This window comes from Pelophylax lessonae (assembly GCF_965119305.1).
Source record: "Pelophylax lessonae genome assembly, chromosome: 1".
Lineage (NCBI taxonomy): Eukaryota > Metazoa > Chordata > Amphibia > Anura > Ranidae > Pelophylax > Pelophylax lessonae.
In genome coordinates, this window is record NC_138768.1 from 718,624,002 (window position 1) to 718,644,173 (window position 20,172).

Here is a 20,172-nt window from a genome sequence, read left to right on the forward strand (position 1 = left end):
GTCAGCTGGAGTGACGTCAATCCGTCGGATGCACTATCCGACGGAAGGCATTATCTGACACTACACCGGCCCTACCATGGGTCCCGCTGGGTCCATTGGACCCAGGCAGAACTTTGAGAGGGGCAGCAAATTGACTCCCAAGATTTTTTTTCCAGCTGTTTTGTGTGTCATCAGTTTGCGGCGTGTATGGGCGGCATTTCCCCATCTCATACTGCCACCCATAGTGCAAACTAATGAGTATGAGGAGGCGGAGCGTCTCCTCCGGGAAACGCCCCTCGTGTTATTGTGGTGTGCGCAATGACCTCAGACATCAGCGTACTCCATCGCTCGCAGGGCAGGCTGGATATTCTAGAGTGGTGGCCGCGGCAGACACAGGAGTGACAAGAGGACTGAGGACAGACAGCGGGTGTTTGGTGGACCGGTTTGGTGGTGAGTTATGGAAGAAGATAACAGTATATATAAAATGTTCTAAATTTTATATTTAATAAAGTTATTACTGATTTTTTGTTTTGTTTGTTTTGTTTTTTGTCCCTATACCCAACAAAGCAGCCCCTTAGTGTCGGGTTACACTGATCCGACACGACTTTGGGCGACTAATGCCGTCGCCCGTGCACCGCGACTTCGGCGCGGCTTGCAACGACTTCACATAATGGAAGTCAATGCAAGTCGCTCCGACTTTGCAAAAAAAAGTGCAGGAACCTTTTTCTAAGTCGGAGCGACTTGAGTCGCTCCTATTAGAACGGAAACCATTGCACAGCAAGTCGCCTGACAAGTCGGAACAGTGTGAACCGGCAGTTAACCCTCTACAAAGCAGCCCCTTAACCCCCCCCACACACACACACACACACAATGCAGCCCATTACAAATTTTGCAAATAGACAAGGTGCTGTTGCATGTAAATCTGACTTCCTGATAAATTTAATTTTAGTTTTAATTATCATGATATAAAATAAAGGATGGTATTTTGGTGGGTGTGATTTTTTTTTTGGGGGGGGGGAGTTAAGGGGGCAGCATTTAATTCTTGGACCCAAGCAGAACAATGTCTGGGGCCGGCCCTGCAATTACTGATAACGTGAATGAATAACAAAATGAATGAGCTCAAATCACACTGCAAAGAATCGCATGTGATTTGAGCAGGAATGAAGTGCGATTCCTGTCTGAATCACATGCGGTTTCCCGCACCATTCCTGTGTGAACCCAGACTGAAGTCCCTATGACAAGCCTGGGAGCTGTGCCGGATATCCCATGTAATTTGGACAGGAATCACACTGCATTCCTGTTCAGATCGCATGCGATTCCTTGTTGTGCGATTTGAGCCTTTTCATTTTGTATAGGCTCAAATCGTAGTGCAAAGGTATCGGTTTTAGGTAATAGCGCAAATACAAAGACTCATGCAAATGCTCAGTATTGGTGCCGATACCGGTGCAACCCCAGCGTGAATGGACCCTAAGAAACGGTTTCATGAAAAATAAATGGCAGGATCATTAAGTAATGGATGTGTATGGATTATATTTGGAGAATATAGCTGGATACACACGACACAATTTTCTTTAGATTTTTTTTCCTTTAGATTTACCAAAATCATATAATATGAGGTCAAACCTAAACATTTTCAATTTTTATACAATCAGGCAGGCCCTTGCACTACATATTTGAAGGTAAAGCCCCGTACACACGTACTGATCGTCGGCCGAACGATCGGTCGTCTTTTGTCCAGGGCTGTCGTGTCTGTTGAAAACTGCAAAAGACTGCACACGAATTTTGTCGGCCAACAACAACCGACTGCAGAAGTGATGTCATGTGATGGTTAACTTTCCTTGTCTTTTTTCTTTTCTGAGCATGCCCAGTCTTGCTAATCTGCTGTCTGTCGGCCGAATTCTGTACTGACTGGCGAACAATCGGCCATTCTGGTGACGGCCAACAAATATTTTAAAGTCTGCACGACAGATTCTGTTCGGCCGAAAAAGCGCTGTCGGCTGTCGGAAGCATCATACTAACAAGCCTACAATCAGCCGATCGTTCGGCGGCCGAATATTTATGGCCGACAATCGCTAAGTGTGTATGGGGCTTTAATCTAAACGAAATCTAACAACAAAAGTTGTATAATGTGTATCCAGCTTTAGGATATTCCTGAGTGTCACTTTAAGCCTATAGTAATATTTCTGCAGAATGAGAGAGGTGTGATTGTCTTCTATGACAGCTGACAACCTTGGCATAGTCAGGGACCACCATGTGCTCAGTAGACCTCATGGTATAGACAGTCCCCCTGCCCTGTTTATTTCTGTCCCCTGTGAAGATCTAGGAGCAGCTTGTCCTCTCCGGTCACCCTGGTGGGTGTCACATGATGCCTCCAATGTGACAGGCACGGGTCTTCTAGTAGTCGGCTCAGTCGGAAGTGGATGAAGGTGACATCTCTGATCACAGACAGTCCTCATTGTTCATCCTTTTAATAAAGATCGGGCTGTACACTCCCTACACACACCGATCGTGACACCATGGCTTGCTGCACACCAGACTAGAACTCTGTGCAGTCAGTCTGACAGCTGTCATTGAATGACAGGAGGAGGGCAGCAACAGGTGATGGTATTACTCTGTCCAGGATCGCAGTGCAGGGTTCACATAACATCCATAAAACATAGAAATAAAAATCATTGTACAAATCGAAGTCCATCCACATAGAGCTAGCTGTGATCCTGATATATGGAAGGTATTCAGTCTGCTCTCTGTCTCTGCATTCTTCCCTGGCTATTAATATTTTAGGGACATGCTGTCACACAATGTTCTTCACTCAGGACCAGATAACTTTATAATGCCCTTTAAATGTCCCTCTCAGCATCAGAGACATGGGGGTCTCCATGAGGCAATATGGCTGCCTTGCCCCCTATGCCCTCTGATGTGGGCCCAGCAGCCAATAGAAATAGGTGGTGGGGGGCCCACCCCTGGGGGGGATCAGGTGTCTTTATAAAGAGGGCTCAGCCTGCCAGTCGTCCTATTTTGGCTGGCACAGCAGGCAGGGAGCTGTGTGGGAAAAGGACACACTTGATTAGTAAGGGTTCAGGGGCCTCATCTCAGCCACTTCCACCATGGGTGACCAAGTGATCAGCTTCCTCAAGGACTTTTTAGCTGGTGGGGTTGCTGCAGCTATTTCTAAGACTGCTGTTGCCCCCATTGAAAGAGTCAAACTGCTGCTGCAGGTAAGATCATCCTTTGATTCTCTATGGACTGAGTGTTTGATGACAGCAGGGGGGATTGCACTGACAAGGATCATTCATGCCTGGGTTTTGTATGATGCATGGATCTGCATGGGCTTCATCACTGTATGGTGCAGGTTGGGTACCCATTGGTATTGATGTGATTGTATGGATGCATTGATAGATATAGGACATGCAGTATAGAAGGTCACATTTTATAGTTTCAGATTTAGCCAAGTTGAAATAGTAGAACACTTGAGCCAAGATGGGCAGTGACAGGATGGAGTGTGGGGTAGGCTCCTGGTGACATGGAAGAGGCAGCTGTGGGTGACTAAATATGGAAAGTGTCCTCTGCTCTGCCCATTGACTGTTTTTAGCCCTGACCTGTCACATGGCAACACTGGAACACATGCCAAGTTCCACTCCCAGACACTCTGATATATAGAAGGAGATCAGTCATGACAGCCAACCAATGGCAGACTTTTTATGTGTATCCGGTGTCCTGTATATACAAACCACACTTCTGTAGCCTTACACCGACTTATTTTACATACCAATACCATCGTATTGTTGATCAATTTACCACTTCTGCCCCGCAAAGGTTTTACCCCCTTAATGACCAGGCCAATTTTTGCGATACGGCACTACGTTACTTTAACTGACAATTGCATGGTCACTGTACCCCAAAAAAATTTTGTGTCCTTTTTTCCCACAAATAGAGCTTTCCTTTGGTGGTATTTGATCACCGCTGCGTTTCTTATTTTTTGCACTATAAACAAAAAAAGAACGACAATTCTGAAAAAAAAGAATAAACAAAAAACAATATTTTTTCATTTCTGCTATAAAACAGTCAATGAAAAATTAAAAAAAATCAAATTTTTTCATCAATTTAGGTTAAATATTTATTCTGCCATATATTTTTGCAAAAGTTACAGCGTCCACAAATCATGCAAAATTTTTATTGAATTTTTATTTATTTTTTTTTTACTAGTAATGGCAGCGATCAGCAATTTTTAGGGGGGCTGAGATATTGCGGCGGACATCTAACTGACACTTTCTGGGGACCAGTGACACTAATACAGTGATCAGTGCTAAAAACAAATGCACTGTTACTGTACTAATGACACTGGCAGGGAAGGGGTTAAAATCAGGGGTGATCAAAGGGTTAAGTGTGTCCCTACTCCCTAGGGGATGCTAACTAACTGTGGGGAGGGAGGGGTTGCACTGATTGGGGAGAGACAGATTTCCAGGTTCCTGCTTATCGGGAACAAGAGATCCCCATCTTGTCCCCTTGCAGAACGGCGATCTGCCTTGTTTAAACAGGCAGATCGCCGTTCTGCCTCTCTCATGGATGATCGCGGGTTTCTGGCGGACATCGGGTCTTCCGAACCAATGGATTGACATCTCCGCGAGCCAATCACGGTGCGATGGCGCCTCTGGCGGCGCAATAGCGTCATCTAGTGGCTACTGAACGAAACAACGTACAGACATGTCATTTCATGCAGTAGCCCCACTTTGCCGCAGTATATACACGATGGCTGGTCAGCAAGTGGATAATGTCAGGAAGAGGAAAGGATGGGAAGATTGAAACAATCGTCTGATGTGCCACACACTTAAGCTCACCACATATCTTACAATCCGATTTTACAATCTATTTAAAGTGGCCATCCACTCTTTGATTCTATTATATGATCAATGTGCGATTCAATTAAAATGATCAAATCTGCAAACAATTGAATAAACATACCTTCATTTTCCTTTTATTAAGATCCGATTTTATCAAAATAAGTCAGTCAGCCAAGGTGGAAAATTATCGATCACCTTTGCATTGATTGACAGTGCTGAAATGCTTTGGTCATAAATTGGATTGTATTTCAATTGATCAGATGATGAGATTGCCTGGTGAAAATAAAGATGTTATCGATAACTTGCAATCACTTCCATAGAAATCCAACAATTGATTAAAATCCTATTCCTTGTGTGTGGCATGCCAATGAATGGGTTGTCCACTAGAGATCAATTATTCTTATCAGGATTGATCGATCAGAAAAAAAAATCAACCATTTATCAAAGTGTGTATGGCCATCATTAGATCTATCAACATGTATTGCAAAGGCACGTCTAATTGTATCCAAATTGATAAGTTAGATTAGGTAGGTGCTCATATCAGATAGTTATGATAAATCAAAAAGTGAATTAAATTGTGAATTAAATTAAAAAGTGAATAAAATTGAAATACAATGTAATGAAGTAAATTAAAACTACAAAGATTTTATGGACAGAATGTAACATGTATGGTGACAAAAATGTAAATCTATCCACTTTCCTGTAATCAGATTTTCTGCCCAGACTGATCAGAATAATTGAGATGGAATCAATCGGTTTTGCTTAAAAATCGATGAATGATTTTCAATATTTACTAAATTCAATCGTATTGGCCAATTCTGTGTTCAAATCATTACATGTATGTATGGTCACCATTAGGCTCCATTTACATTGGCGTGTCTCCAAAATCACAGGATTTCTGGTGCGACGTTGATGCGACTTTTGGTGTGACTTTGATCCGACTTTAAATTACATCGATTTGAACGGGTGCCACTGAAAAGAATGAACTGCTATTTGCCGTGCGACTTTGATGTTCAAAGTTGCAACACAAGTTGCATAAGTGTGAATGGAGCCTTAGTTTAGCAAGCCTATATTTTATTTATATATATTTGTTTATTTATTTTTTGACACGTGTATAAACACTTTCACTTGTATAATAAAACAAAGGGGATTAATAAATACTAAACTGGAATAACAGACATGGGACAGGTAATGTATTGAGAAACATGTTTTGCTACATTTTATATGTTTTCATTAGTGCTGGAAATATTTTTTTCAATATTTGATATGTACATCAGACTGTAATGCAATGCTCAGCTTTATCAGAATACTCATTCTTGCCATCACTGAGTCAAATTCATTCAAAAGTCATCCAGGTCTGCTATTTGGATGGCATCCCAGATGTATTAGCCTATTTTTGCCTGCCCCATCATTTGAAATGCCCAGGGGGCGGGAAGGATTGTAATCGTGTGGCCACTCTCACAGTGATCACATGATTGGAAGCCTGTCCTGCAATCTACTGATCTCTAGCCCGGACTGAGAGCTGTCTTAGACAGCTCAGACTTTGTGCTGGGAGTGGCCAGTGAGCACGCTCTCAGCACATGGTCATGACGTATATGTGCGACATGTGGATAATAAAGCCTGCCCCTTTGGCACCGCACATACTGCCAACCATTTGAACTACTTACTAACCCTTCCTCCCATACCCAGTCACACTGCATTGATGCCACGTGCCATGGTTGGGTCATTCAATGGCTGCTCAGTTTCAAATAGATCTTTACTGTATCTGAGCACCACAAACCAAAACACAATTTAAATCGGAGCTCTACCCAAAAGGGGAAGCACCGCCTATCTGCCTCCTCCCTTCCTCTGGTGCCATATTTGGCAACTTTTGGGGAGGAGGGAGGAGCGGGTACCTGGTTTTGACAGGTACCCACTCCCACTTCTGGGTGATCTCGCCTTGGCCCCCCTCCTCCTTCCCCCACTACCGAGTTATTTTCAAAGCGCAGTGCACTTCGCGCATGTGCAGTAGCCGCAAGGCTTCACTGCTGGTTTCCCTTACAAGAAATGGCGGCGGCAGCACCCGAGAACCGATTGAAAAATTGGCTGGATTTCTGGACAGGTAAGTGTCCCAATATTAAAAGTTAGCAGCTACTGTATTTGTAGCTGCTGACGTTTATTTTTTTTCGGAAGGAGCCTGGAGCTCCTCTTTAATTGATTTTTAAAGCGGTAGTATCCCGCTTTTTGACACTTTTAACTACAGGCAAGCCTATAGTAAGGCTTACCTGTACGTACAATTAATATCTCCTAAACCGGCACGGTTTAGGAGATATGCAGTGCATGCAGCCGCTCACGCGAGCGGCGCATGCGCTCTGAAGGTCCGGCGGACCTTCAGCTTTCCTTGCCGGAAAATCACCCCAGCGCGCATGCGCGGGAGTGACATCATCGCGGCTCCAGCCAATCACAGCGCCGGAGCCGCCGAACCTGGAAGAGACGCCGAGGGATCATGGCAGTGCCCGCAGCGATGTCCGGGGGTCCGTGTCGGGGCTTCGTTCTAAGGTAAATAATACATAATGAGCTAGTATGCGATGCATACTAGCTCATTATGCCTTTGTCTTGCAGGTTTTTTTTTTTTTTCGGGTTTACAACCGCTTTAATATTCAAAGCAAACTCCCCCATCCATCCATGTCTGCATGCTTTATTTTATTGAGAAACCACTTTGAAAGCCCCCCCCCCCCCCCCCCAGTATTTCTCGCTGTGCCCTTCTTGAGTAATGGCAAATAATTAATGTAGTATTTATTTCCTGGAATCCATCTCCCCTTAGCTCAAGCATGCATGCAGGAGAGTGTGCTTAGCTGAGAAAACCCCTCCTCCCCTTCTGAAGACTCCTGGGATGTATGATGACATTTGCCTAGGCCAGAAACTAGGAAGTAACTGAAAAAAATGTAAAAAAAAAAAAAAAAAGTTTAAAACAAGTAAAAATTATCAACTTTCCTATCAATTTACTAATGCTCGAAGCATGAGGATTAAAAATAATCAATGTTGAGTGAGAGAGTGAGGTTCCACTTCAGTTCTTCTTTTTCTTTCCTAAGGTTGAGTAACATTCTTCTGGGAAACACATAGGCCCTTTAATTCCACAATCCGGGATATTCAATATAAGTGAAAAAGTAGTTACCTGATTCAGTGGTTTTCAACTTACGACCTAAAGGGGGCCTCAAATGCAAGCCCTGACATCAGCAAAGGGCCGCACATAATGTTCAATATGCCTGAGAGGAAAGTCAGAGACTGCAGACCTCATAGAGGAAATGAGGGTCAGAGAGCGTGGGCATTGTTGGCTGGGAATATGCTGGAGAAGGCAATACAAATGTGGGAAGATGTTACATGAGGCTAATAGAAATCAATGATATTACACTACTAAACAATGCTGAAGTCCAAGGGCCACACATCTTATATCAAAGGGCCACAGGTTGGGCACCAGGGACCTAAATATTTGTTATTTTGTTACTTTCCTATCATTTTTAATATTTGATAACGTATAATCCATCTATGTTTGCTGTGTTATGCAAATACTTCAAGTTATCACCCATATAAGAAGCTACCTGCAGGGTAACTTCAGACTCCCAATTGGAAATCTAGTGGTCCTGGAGCTTTATCTCACACATTTAACCACTTCTGGACCAGAAGGTTTTACCCCCTTCATGACCAGACCATTTTTTACAATACGGCACTGCGTTACTTTAACTGACATTTGCACGGCCGTGTGACACTGTACTCAAATAAAATTGATGTCCTTTTTTTCCACAAATAGAGTTTTCTTTTTGTGGTATTTGATCACCTCTGCGGTTTTTATTTTTTGCGCTATAAAAAAAAAAGAGCGACCATTCGGAAAAAAAAAAAACAACAATATTTTTTACTTTCTGCTATAAATCACAGCCAAAGGAAAATGTAAAAAATCAAATTTTTTCAATTTATGCCAATATGTATTCTGCTACATATTTTTGGTACAAAAAATCCAATTAAGTGTATATTGATTGGTTTGTGCAAACGTTATAGCATCTACAAACGATGCAATATTTTTATGGAATTTTTATTTTTTTTTACAAGTAATGTCGGCGTTCAGCGATTTCTAGCAGGACTGCAACATTGTGGTGGACAAATTGGACATCTGACACTTTTTGGGGACCAGTGACACTAATACATTGATCAGTTCTAAAAAATATGCACTGTAACTGTACTAATGACACTGGCAGGGTGGGGGTTAACATCAGGGTCGATCAAAGGGTTAAGTGTGCTCCTACGGGGTGGGGGTGCACTGATTGGGGGAAGACAGTGATCCAAGTTCCTGCCTAGCAGGAACACAAGATCTCTATCTTGTCCCCTTGCAGAACGGGGATTTGCAGTTCTGCCTCTCCCTGGGATGATCGCGGGTGACCGGCCGGTGGACATCAGGGCCGGCCGGACCTGCTGATTGACATCCCCGCTAGTCAATCACGGCACAATGGCGCCATCTAGTGGCTGTTGAACAAAACGACGTACAGGTACGACATTCCATGCAATAGAGCCACACTGCCAAAGTAAATGTATGGCGGCCGGTCGGCAAGTGGTAAACAATTCAGAAATGCTGACCCTGAATGCATCCGGAATCAGCCAGAGGCTCTCTTTGCATGTAACAACTCAAATGATTGGTTTAGGCAAACAACACCTGGCATTGACCTGTACTGAGTAGAAATCTGACAACTGACGCTGACAGCTGCTCCTGGTCACACACAATGCATGCTGGAAGTGTTTAGAACCTCCGGCAAGAATCAACTGAGATGACCTTGGAGATTCCTGTTTAGCGTAGTTGGGAGGAATCAATTGATTTTCTCTTGCTTCACACTTCAAGGTATTTACTGCTTCCTCTGCTTTTTATTGCAGATGTATGAAGCCATCTTTGTTCAGGCACTAACCAGGATCAGCATCTACTTCCTGAACTGAGATGGCTCAAAGTTTGTGCAGTTCTTGTCTGTGTTCACAAATATCTAACACAAATCAGCCCCTGCTGAGGCCTCTCACCTTGTGATATGTTAAAAAAATGACAATGTTGCAGTATTATCATTGGGGGAATGGAGACCTCTTTTTAACATAGGATGTTGCTTGTATGGATGTTAACCCAACAATTTCAATACTTTCTGAGGCACTGGCCTAGAACAAGTATGGGGACCAGGAGGTTACATTGTTACATAGTAGTTGAGATTGAATAAAAATAATAGTCCATCCAGTTCAACCTGTGTAGGTGTGTGTGACCCTAATCATCTCTCATACCCCTTAATGTTCTGATCCTTGATATTTACGTCTAAGAGTCTTTTGAAAGTGGCCATACTTCCCGCAGAAACCACCTCTTGTGGTAGAGAATTTCACAATCTTGTAGCCCTAACAGTAAAGAACCCCCTGCGTTGCCTGAGGTTAAAACGCTTCTCCTCTAATCGCATTGTATGTCCTCACGTCCTCATGCAATCCTTGCAACTGAATAGCTTTTTATCTATGCTGAGATCACCATTGAGGTATTTGTAAATTGCTATCAATCTCCACTCTGACTTTTTAATCTTCATACTTGCTTTAGGTCAGTGACTCACAGTAATGATACCAGAGATGCCAGGAAAATAGCATTTTAAAGGTTATCTGTATTAAAGGTCCAGTCTAACTAAAAGTGATATTTCAGTTGTAGGTGGACTAATAAGCCTTTGATACCTGGACAGAGAGTTCTACCTGACATAATCCCCCTTAACTCGTTTTCGACTGGATTCTCCCCTGGCCAGCCCCAGCTCAGCTGTCCCAGTTCCCCCAAAACGCCCCTTCTGGCTTGGTTGGGAACCGGGATTCGGCCGATGGGTAGAGAGTACCTGGAACTGAGCTTCAGCCTGGAATGAGGGGTCAGAAAAAGGCCAGGAAGAGGGAGAGTGGGAGGGGGGCCGAGTCGCTGCATCATGTACGTGTCCCCTGGGCCGAAAGTTGCCAGTCAGCCCCTGGATGTCATGATTTTCTTGCACCATGTTTCTGGTAAACCTAGAGAATGTTGTCAAACATTTCTGCCTCTGTTCCTGCTTTTGTTTCAAGATATGACAATTAGTTTGTGAATTTGTACAATCAATTGAATCACCCCAAACACAGAATGTCAATAGAATTATCTATTTAAAACCTCTTATATAACCTCCAAAAGTAACTACACATATCAATCCTTAGGTAACTACATTCTCACTCCTGCATTATCAGAATGTTGGCATTGTCAAGTGTCAGGGTCATCTATCGTATATGACACATATAAACGCATTAGACATTATTCATTAACGCGTGTTTAAAGCACTCGCTATATGAAGATATGTTGCTTGGCATTGCTGGCCTCCTCCTAAAATGATAGTTGCCTTCTGGTTTCAACAATTCAGACTCACTGGCCTAAAACAAGGATGCACAAAAGGAAAGTTAAAGGATATGCAGAATTCCTTATCTATCTGTATAGTTGTCCCAAGTTAGGCCCCGTTCACAATTGAGTATTTTTTGGCTTGTAGCTTGAAGCTAAAAATGCTCAACAAGAAAAAGCCTATTGTTTTCAACAGCCCTTGTTCACATCTGAGCAGCCTTTCGTTTGTCGCTCAAAAAAGGACAGGAGCTACTTTTCAGGCAGGATTGAGCATTTTTGTCCCCATAGACTTCAATGAAAACGTCTGAAAAGCATTTCATGAGCTTTTTTCTTGCCTTTTTTCTTGCATTTTGTTGCGCATTTTCAGTTCAAACAGCAACTCTCCAGCACTTTTAGTTGAAAAACGCCTGAAAAAACGCCAAATAAAAGCAGCAGAAACGTGCGGTTCTGCTCCAAAAGACGCTCAAAAGTGCTTTAAATTGTGATGCTTACATGTAAATGTAGTTATCCAGAGATGAGACTGAAGTCAAAGTATTTGCAACATCCAGGCAATTGTCATTTTTAGGACAGGTCAGCAATAGCAGTCTATATATTATCTGAGAAGCAAATCTTTACTAAGACAAATATGTTCACCATTCCTCTTGAAAATGCTGGTTTTCTGGCTCGTATGCGGATTTGGTGACTTTAATATTTTCTACTTCACTGACCTGCGACAAGTATTGCAAATCAGAAGTTCTAGCTTCACTAGTGTGGTGGAAATAGTCACTTTGGGCGAACCCAGCTTACCTTAGAGAGGTCGGGAAACTCCTTGTATAGCTCCCCCGGCCCCTCCTATGTGTAAGTTACCCTGTGTCTATTAGGGGTATAGGTTGACCAAAAACCCCAGTTGGGTCTACACTAACTAGACTCACCGTACAACCACACTGGACTCAGCATTCTGTTTTAGCCCTGGTATCCTGGGTTCTATATGTGTGGTTTGTGTTGAAAGAATGAAGGGTTCTTTCCCTTGGGATAGTAATATTTCTGAACAATATCACTCAAGAAATATATAAAGATAAATAATTCCAACTTTCAGACTGCTAGAAAATTGTAGGAGAGTCTCAGACCATTGCTAGATAGTTTGTGGTGGAATGGGGGTTGTTATGTGTTTGTTAAGTGGCTGTAACCCATTGTTCTATTGTTTCTGTCTGCCTTGGGAGCAATTTATTATTATTTATTTCAGGTATTATGGAAAGTATATGTGTATGTGGATTATCTACAAGAGGAGAAGGGGAATTTCTCCTGCAGCCCTTCCTAAAGGCATCTGTGTGTCTCTTGTTACTGAATGTAGATTACCCCGCCCTGTGTCATTATGCAAAGAAGGGGGATTGTCCCCTGAGTGGATATCTCTTTGTACCTGTGTTTGAATACCTGTGGTCTTGTGTTTTTTACCACCCTACACTGTCTTGACAAGTGACTGGGTGGGCTAAGGGATCTTGGATTGTACTGGTACTGGGCAAGGGAAGCTTATATAGCGTACATACTCCTCTTAAGTACGGGGGTCCATCAAAACTAGCTACATGCTGATAGAAAAGAGCATGCTCAGAAGGAGGTCAGCAATGGTAGCCCCATATGTCCCAAGTACAGTTTCCTATTAGAGAGGAAAGTAAAGTGATCGAAGGAAAAGGTGACCTCCAAACATATAGAGTGCAAGGAATGGCAGTTTAAACTAGTATTGAACAAATGAACATAGACATATCCTGAATAAACAAAGGTTGGACTGTGCTCATACAATATGACTCAGGATATAGAATACTTGACTAATTTCTTTCATCTTTTTTGTCTTAGGTTCAGCATGCCAGCAAGCAGATTGCAGTTGATGCACAATACAAGGGTATCATTGACTGCGTGGTCCGTATCCCCAAAGAACAAGGTTTCATTTCCTTCTGGAGAGGCAACCTTGCTAATGTCATCCGTTATTTCCCAACACAAGCTCTCAACTTTGCCTTCAAGGACAAGTACAAGCAGATCTTTTTGGGGGGTGTAGACAAGCACACTCAGTTCTGGAGGTTCTTCGTTGGTAATCTGGCATCTGGTGGAGCAGCCGGCGCTACCTCCCTATGCTTTGTCTACCCACTGGATTTCGCTAGAACCCGTCTGGCTGCTGATGTAGGCAAAGGTCCAAGCCAGAGAGAATTTGCTGGCCTTGGAGACTGCTTAACCAAGATCTTTAGGTCGGATGGTTTTAAAGGTCTCTACCAAGGATTCAACGTGTCTGTCCAGGGTATTATCATTTACAGAGCAGCTTACTTTGGTGTCTATGATACTGCTAAGGGTAAGAGAAAACAATTGGTTCTTGTTTTAGCTTTTTGATGGCATTGTACTGTGGTATGATTATACTAAGTTATAGTTTCTGTTTCTTATCAAAAGGTATGATGCCAGATCCCAAGAATGTGCACATTTTCGTGAGCTGGATGATTGCTCAGAGTGTCACTGCTGTAGCTGGTCTGGTTTCCTATCCCTTTGACACTGTCAGACGTCGTATGATGATGCAGTCTGGCAGGAAAGGAGGTAAGTCTCATAGCCACAACTGGGTATTTCTGACATACTAATGACAGCTCAGAAACACATAGTTGTCAATGGATATGTAAAATTGCCTCTATGTTTGCAAAAACAATAGGACATTAGCCAGAAACAGACCATCCTCATGAGTAAGCTCCGGTGGATGGAAAAAATGTGTTGGGGGCGTGGCCTGGTGGGGGTCCAGGCTGAGACTGCCACTTGTTCACACGCAGCGGGTCTTGTTCTGATGTGCAGCTCTCAGGATCTTGAGCTCTTATCTACCATTATCTGAAGTGTGGGCAGGCTACTTCCCAGCCACCACTCACAGCAGCAGGCACAGGACTACACTTCCTTGCAGCCTGAGCAGCTCACATACACACCATGGGTTTGCAAATCTGCTAAAAAATAGGCCTGTTGCACACGGGAGTAAAAAATGCTGATTTTTTTACTGATCTGAAATTAGATACATTGTTGTCTATGGGACATTGCACATGGGGAAGTAAGGATCAGTAATATAGCACTATTACAGAGCAGTATTACAGAGTACAGAGCAGTAAACCAAAAATAGAAAATTTTACGTTTAAGTGCAGTAATTTACTAGCTTAATGTTTACTAGGGTATAAGTGAGTATATTACAATACTGACAGTGAAAAATAATTTTACTCGCCTACACACTTGCATACCTTTACTCATCTATACTCAACATATTCAGGTCTTTACACACAGTTTTTGGCCCATTGCACACGGGCATCACAAGTTCCTTAGTAAAGGTCAGTAAAATATGGTGCCCATGTGCAAGGGGCTAACTTACATTGCAATAGGGGGTGAAATTATCTCTGCCAAAATGAACATCTCAGCGTATGTATATAAACAAAAAAAATAATTGGTGCAAAGAGAGTTTACAATAGTCACCTTAACAGGCTGTGGGTAAAGAGGGACAACTGTATAGGAGAATGCGGCACGGAAAAGTCAGGGTAGATGCTGCCCACTGTAGTGGCCGCTAGTGTTTGGAGGTAGAAGTGACTATGGAAGAACACGCAGAGAGAGAACACAGCACCTTCTAAGTGCAGCAGATTAGTAATTTATTGGAGGTATATAAAAAAATGATGAAGAGGAAAGGGTTTTTTTTTTTTTATATCTAAGGCTTACCTAAATATGAATGTTTAATTTGTTTTATACACTAACTAAAAAATATATATATATAAAAATATATATTATATATAAATATATATAAATAAAAAGGGAAATATACGGATAAACATGAAAATAAAAATAAAATTAATACTAAATGACAAATTAAATTGTGCAATTTAGATGAACATAAAGATAAGGCTAAGATATGCCTAAGTATGGAAATGGGTATAAAATAATAAAATAATTGCAATGGGGGAGGTGTTATGCAAAGATGGAATAAGAAAATATCAAGCAATATATAAGATATACAAGTGTGAAAACTGACAATGACACCGACAATAAAAACGAATCACATGGAACAGGAGCCTGCTTGACCCATAAGGAGATTATTTTGATAAGTACAGTTATTGTCTCTACGTATAGGTTGTACCATAGGGTACTTATATACTGCGTGCAAGCGATTATCCTAGAAGTGATAATCACTGATGTACTCTAAATGATCTGATACTGTAGATAATTAGGTTGAAAATGCTATCTGATGGTAAAACAGATATAGAATAGCTATGAATCATCTAATACTATGAGTGGGGTACTTACTTGTAGGCTCCTAAATCTAGGTCACATTGGAACTCATTAGAACGAGAGCTTTAATCTAAAAAGGGAAAATAATAACATAATGTGTAAGTAGATGATGAAGATGGGAACTATGTGGGGGTCCCATAAGGGGTGTAAATAAATTGAAACTTATGTCAAATCTGGATGGGCATGCCCTGAGAAATGGGGGGGGGGGGATTGGTGAGGGGAAGAAGACGAAAAGGGGGAGGGGGGTTTTATGTTGGTAATTTTGGGGGGTGGGTGTTGGGGGTTGGTACGGAGAGTGGTGGGCTGTGGGCTGAGAGTGTTAACTTCGATCTCTTAATTGAGACCCCCAGGAGTGAGGGTGTCAAGGGTGTAAATCCAGAAGGTTTCCCTACAGCAGAGTCATTTGAAGCATTCTGCCTGTGGCAAAGAATCTGTAATGGATTCAATAACCTAGACCTGGAGACCAATAGATGATTTGTCATGTTGTGACAAAGTGTCTGGGTCAGCTATGCTTGTCTTTCCCTCCTTCAGCTAAACGGCGGTGTTCACCAAAATGTTTTCTCAGTGTTGTGATGGTCTGCCCTACATAAAATTGTCCGTAAGTGCAGGTCAATAGATGTCAAATCTGGATGGGCATGCCCTGAGAAATGGGGGGGGGGGATTGGTGAGGGGAAGAAGACGAAAAGGGGGAGGGGGGTTTTATGTTGGTAATTTTGGGGGGTGGGTGTTGGGGGTTGGTACGGAGAGTGGTGGGCTGTGGGCTGAGAGTGTTAACTTCGATCTCTTAATTGAGACCCCCAGGAGTGAGGGTGTCAAGGGTGTAAATCCAGAAGGTTTCCCTACAGCAGAGTCATTTGAAGCATTCTGCCTGTGGCAAAGAATCTGTAATGGATTCAATAACCTAGACCTGGAGACCAATAGATGATTTGTCATGTTGTGACAAAGTGTCTGGGTCAGCTATGCTTGTCTTTCCCTCCTTCAGCTAAACGGCGGTGTTCACCAAAATGTTTTCTCAGTGTTGTGATGGTCTGCCCTACATAAAATTGTCCGTAAGTGCAGGTCAAGCAATAGATGACAAATTCAATAGAGCAATTGTAGAATTGTTTGATGGGATATGTTTTATCTTTCACTGTGAAGTCTTTTTGTCTGTGGTGTATGTGTTTGCATGTAAGGCAGAGGGCTTTCTGACACTGGTACATTCCAACCAATAGGATAAGGCACGGGGTGTGGGTGAAGGGGGTTGGAGCTGTTTTTAGTTTACTTGGGGCCACTACATTTTTAATGTTTCTCGCTTTCCTATAAGAGACCTTGGGTCTAGGGGGGATGGTGGATTTGAGGTGTGGGTCCTCTAATAGGATGGACCAGTGTTTGGCTATGATCTGTTCCATGTTCCTAAATTTTACATGGAACTGCATGGTGAAACTAATAGGTAGTTGGATAGGATGAGAGGAATCTTTGGAAGCTGGCTGTGGTGCTGATAGGTAGTGGGAATAGGCCTGTTCGATAAGAGGTGGGGGATAGCCCTTTTCTTCAAATTTCTGTGTTAACAGGGTGTTTTGTGCGATGTAGTCCTGTTCTTTTTTGCATTTCGTTCTGAGGTGGCAAAATTAACTTTTGGGGATGTTAGACACCCACCTGGGGTAGTGGCAGCTCCGGTAATGTAAGAAGGAATTGCCTGCAATGGGCTATAAATATAGCTCTTATACAGCTTTTTTGTTGTTTCCAGTTTTTTTTTTTTTTGCAATTTGTATCCCATGGAGACATTTACCTTCATGTTTTGTGCTGTATATACATCAGGATAATGTGTAGGAAGAGAGGAAATCCCTCCACATGTGTGGAAAATCCCCTTTTAGACAGTAGTTACGAAAACACAGGTCCCTATTGGATTTTTTTCCTCTTTCATCACTTTCAGTCCTGGTGACAGTGGTATTCATCCAGATGCAGCAATAAAAACTGTACAGGCCATCCTCACCTCTATATTCAACCCCACCCCCATATTCTCCTAAATCAACCATTAACACATATCTGCCCCTAACACTGAATTTTAACACTTTGCCACTGACCTTGACACTTGAAGTGGAACTACACTGCATGTGAGCATCACAAATCAAAAACACTATTTAATTCATTTTTAAAATCCAAAGCAAACTTAGCCATTCACCCATGTCTCCATGATTTATTTTTATTTTTTTTATTGAGAAATCACTTTGAAAAACACGCCCTAGCATTTCTAGCCATAGCCATCTTGAGTAAGGGCAGATGATTCATCATGTAGCATTTACTTCCTGGAATCCATCTGCCCTTATTTCAGGCAGGAGGGTGTGCTTAGCTGAGAAAACCCCTCCTCCCCAGCTGAAGACTCCTAGGATGCATGACATCATTTGCCTAAGCCAAAAACTAGGAAGTACAGTAACTGAAGAAATGTAAAAAAAAGTTTAAAACATGTAAAAAAATATATACATTCCTATCTATTTACTAATGCTAGCATATGGATTAAAAATAGTCAATGCCCATTGAGAGAGTGAAGTTCTGCTTTAACAATCAACCTCCCCCTAACCATTAACTTAATTCTTATATTAGCCTTTACGTTAAAATTAAACCCAACAATCCACCTAACCTTTAGACCCACATCTTAATAGTGGTTCTGTCACTGGTGACAACTCACTAGCAGTCAACCCACCTTCTCCTACGATGTTCCTCCATCACCGTCCGAACCAAAGAAACATGCTTGAGTTGACACTGACAAGTTACTTGTGACATGGTCCTTCATTTTCATCACAGTCCCCTGATCCTAACCTAAGCGCCACCAGTCAGGCGGTGCTTTGTGTGTGATGTGCGCGCACAGTGAGGACTGCCATGCGAGTGCTATTCAATCTCTGCGCTCGCTGTTAAGCAGCGCTAGTGTGATTGCTGGGGGGAGTGTACAGATGGGAGAGGAGTCCTGTGATGACATGACTCCTGAGCTCTGGTATGGAGACACGCCCACAGATTGGAAATTTTTGGAGTGCTGTGACAGGCGCAGGAAACAGAAAAATCAGGTACAACTACTGTGATTTGGTTTAGTACTGTCAGGAGAATACCGCTAGCAGTATCTGCATGAGCAAATAAGATAGGTTTGCTAATGCAGATAAAGGAGAGGTTTTTTTTTTGTTTTTTTTTACCACTTAGCCCCCGTTCACACTGGGGCGACCTGTGAGACGACCTGGTCGCCTCACAGGTCGCCGCAGGTCGCCTCCCATAGGGAAGCTGCGGACCCGTTCTGATAGGAGCGACACAAGTCGCTCCGACTCAGAAAAAGGGTCCGGAGCTTCTTTGGGGCGACCAGGAGGCGACCGCCATAGACTTCAATGTTACGAAGTCCGTGGCGGCCGCTCCTAGGTCGCGGCGCGCTGCTCGCACCGCGACCTCCGAGGTCGCGGTGCGAAGTAGCGTCGCCCCAGTGTGAATGGGGGCTTAAGCACGTTTTTTTTATTATTATTAAATTAATTATTAATATTTATTAAATTAATATTTGTACTCTTTTCTCCTTTGATCTTGCTCTCCTTCCATTAGTGAATTTTTTTTTTCAGATTTTTCTGATTTCTTTGAAATTGAAAAATACTGTCAACAATAGGTAGGGTCTAAAGTGCCATAAATATGGGCCAAATATCAGGCAGTATCGGCCGGTTCAATAGAAAACGGCAGACATTCGGCCCGTGCGTCTGTGTGTACGGCAGCCGGTCCGGCTTTTGCCAATGAAGCATGACCGAAAAAGATCTGCCGATCGGCATCCAATCAGAGGCGGGGGGGGCGTCCCTCTGTCGGGACACAATAGCTTAACACGGGAGAGGGCTGTACTAACATTGGATAGTTAGTACAGCGTCTCCTCCCGAGCTCTTCAGTTTTTTTTTTTTTTAGTTCAGTGGCTGAATAGTGTGTACCAGTCTTTATGACCCTTTGTAGGGACATCTATTTGACTATGGTTCAGGTGTTGGTGGAGACTCTGCTACATAACTGGTTCCTGATTTTCTGTGCATGTGTGTTATATAATAACTATACTTTATTCCTTAATTGCCTGTGTCACCCTCTTCATAATATGCTTTGATGTGTTTGTCTTTACAGCTGATATCATGTACAAGGGAACAATTGACTGCTGGAAGAAGATTGCTAAAGATGAAGGATCTAAAGCCTTCTTTAAGGGTGCCTGGTCCAATGTATTGAGAGGCATGGGCGGTGCATTTGTACTCGTACTGTATGATGAAATCAAGAAATATGCATAAATGAATAAACCTGTTTATTTAACCATTTCTAAATACGTTGTAAAGACTCAGTGAAGCATAAGGTTTCAGGGACAAAAAGCTGTTTCCTAGGGAAATTGAAAAAGACAGAAGGGGAGATATGCAACAAGCAAGTAAATTTACTGCATGGTAACACTTACTGATGTATGTTCCACCATGACATAGTACAGTGAGTTACATTTAACTCAGAAATGATGTTAGATGATAAATAGACATCATATAATAAGTGATATGTGATTAGGGGTATGTCACTTGTCTTGTATGTCGTTGCATTCAGCAGGTTGGTAAGTGCTTCCATTGAAACCTGTGCGACATGTGTAAAGAAGTGTAGCTATGTACCTTATAAATACAATAAATAAAATATGTATAGGTCTACCAAGGTCCATTATAACAGTTAACTCCTAGTACAATAGTAATAATCCCTCCCTGTTTATATAAGGTTGGA

General features: G+C 42.5%; 1 protein-coding gene across 1 annotated transcript; it reads left to right on the top strand.

Annotated features, from left to right (window-relative positions):
* The first annotated feature begins 2,977 nt into the window (after positions 1-2,977).
* Positions 2,978-19,742, top strand: SLC25A4 (solute carrier family 25 member 4). Its single transcript, XM_082243454.1, has 4 exons — positions 2,978-3,194; positions 13,021-13,507; positions 13,603-13,743; positions 19,552-19,742. The coding sequence occupies exons 1-4, from the start codon at positions 3,084-3,086 to the stop codon at positions 19,707-19,709; spliced, it is 897 nt and encodes a 298-aa protein (XP_082099580.1). The 5' UTR covers positions 2,978-3,083; the 3' UTR covers positions 19,710-19,742.
* The last annotated feature ends 430 nt before the right edge of the window (positions 19,743-20,172 follow it).

Excerpts from the sequence above, each read along its gene's own strand:
- SLC25A4 (XM_082243454.1), top strand. The coding sequence starts at position 3,084 with ATGGGTGACCAAGTGATCAGCTTCCTCAAGGACTTTTTAGCTGGTGGG. Across the intron at positions 13,508-13,602 it reads TGTCTATGATACTGCTAAGG|GTATGATGCCAGATCCCAAG; the intron begins GTAAGAGAAAAC and ends TCTTATCAAAAG. Across the intron at positions 13,744-19,551 it reads GCAGTCTGGCAGGAAAGGAG|CTGATATCATGTACAAGGGA; the intron begins GTAAGTCTCATA and ends TTGTCTTTACAG.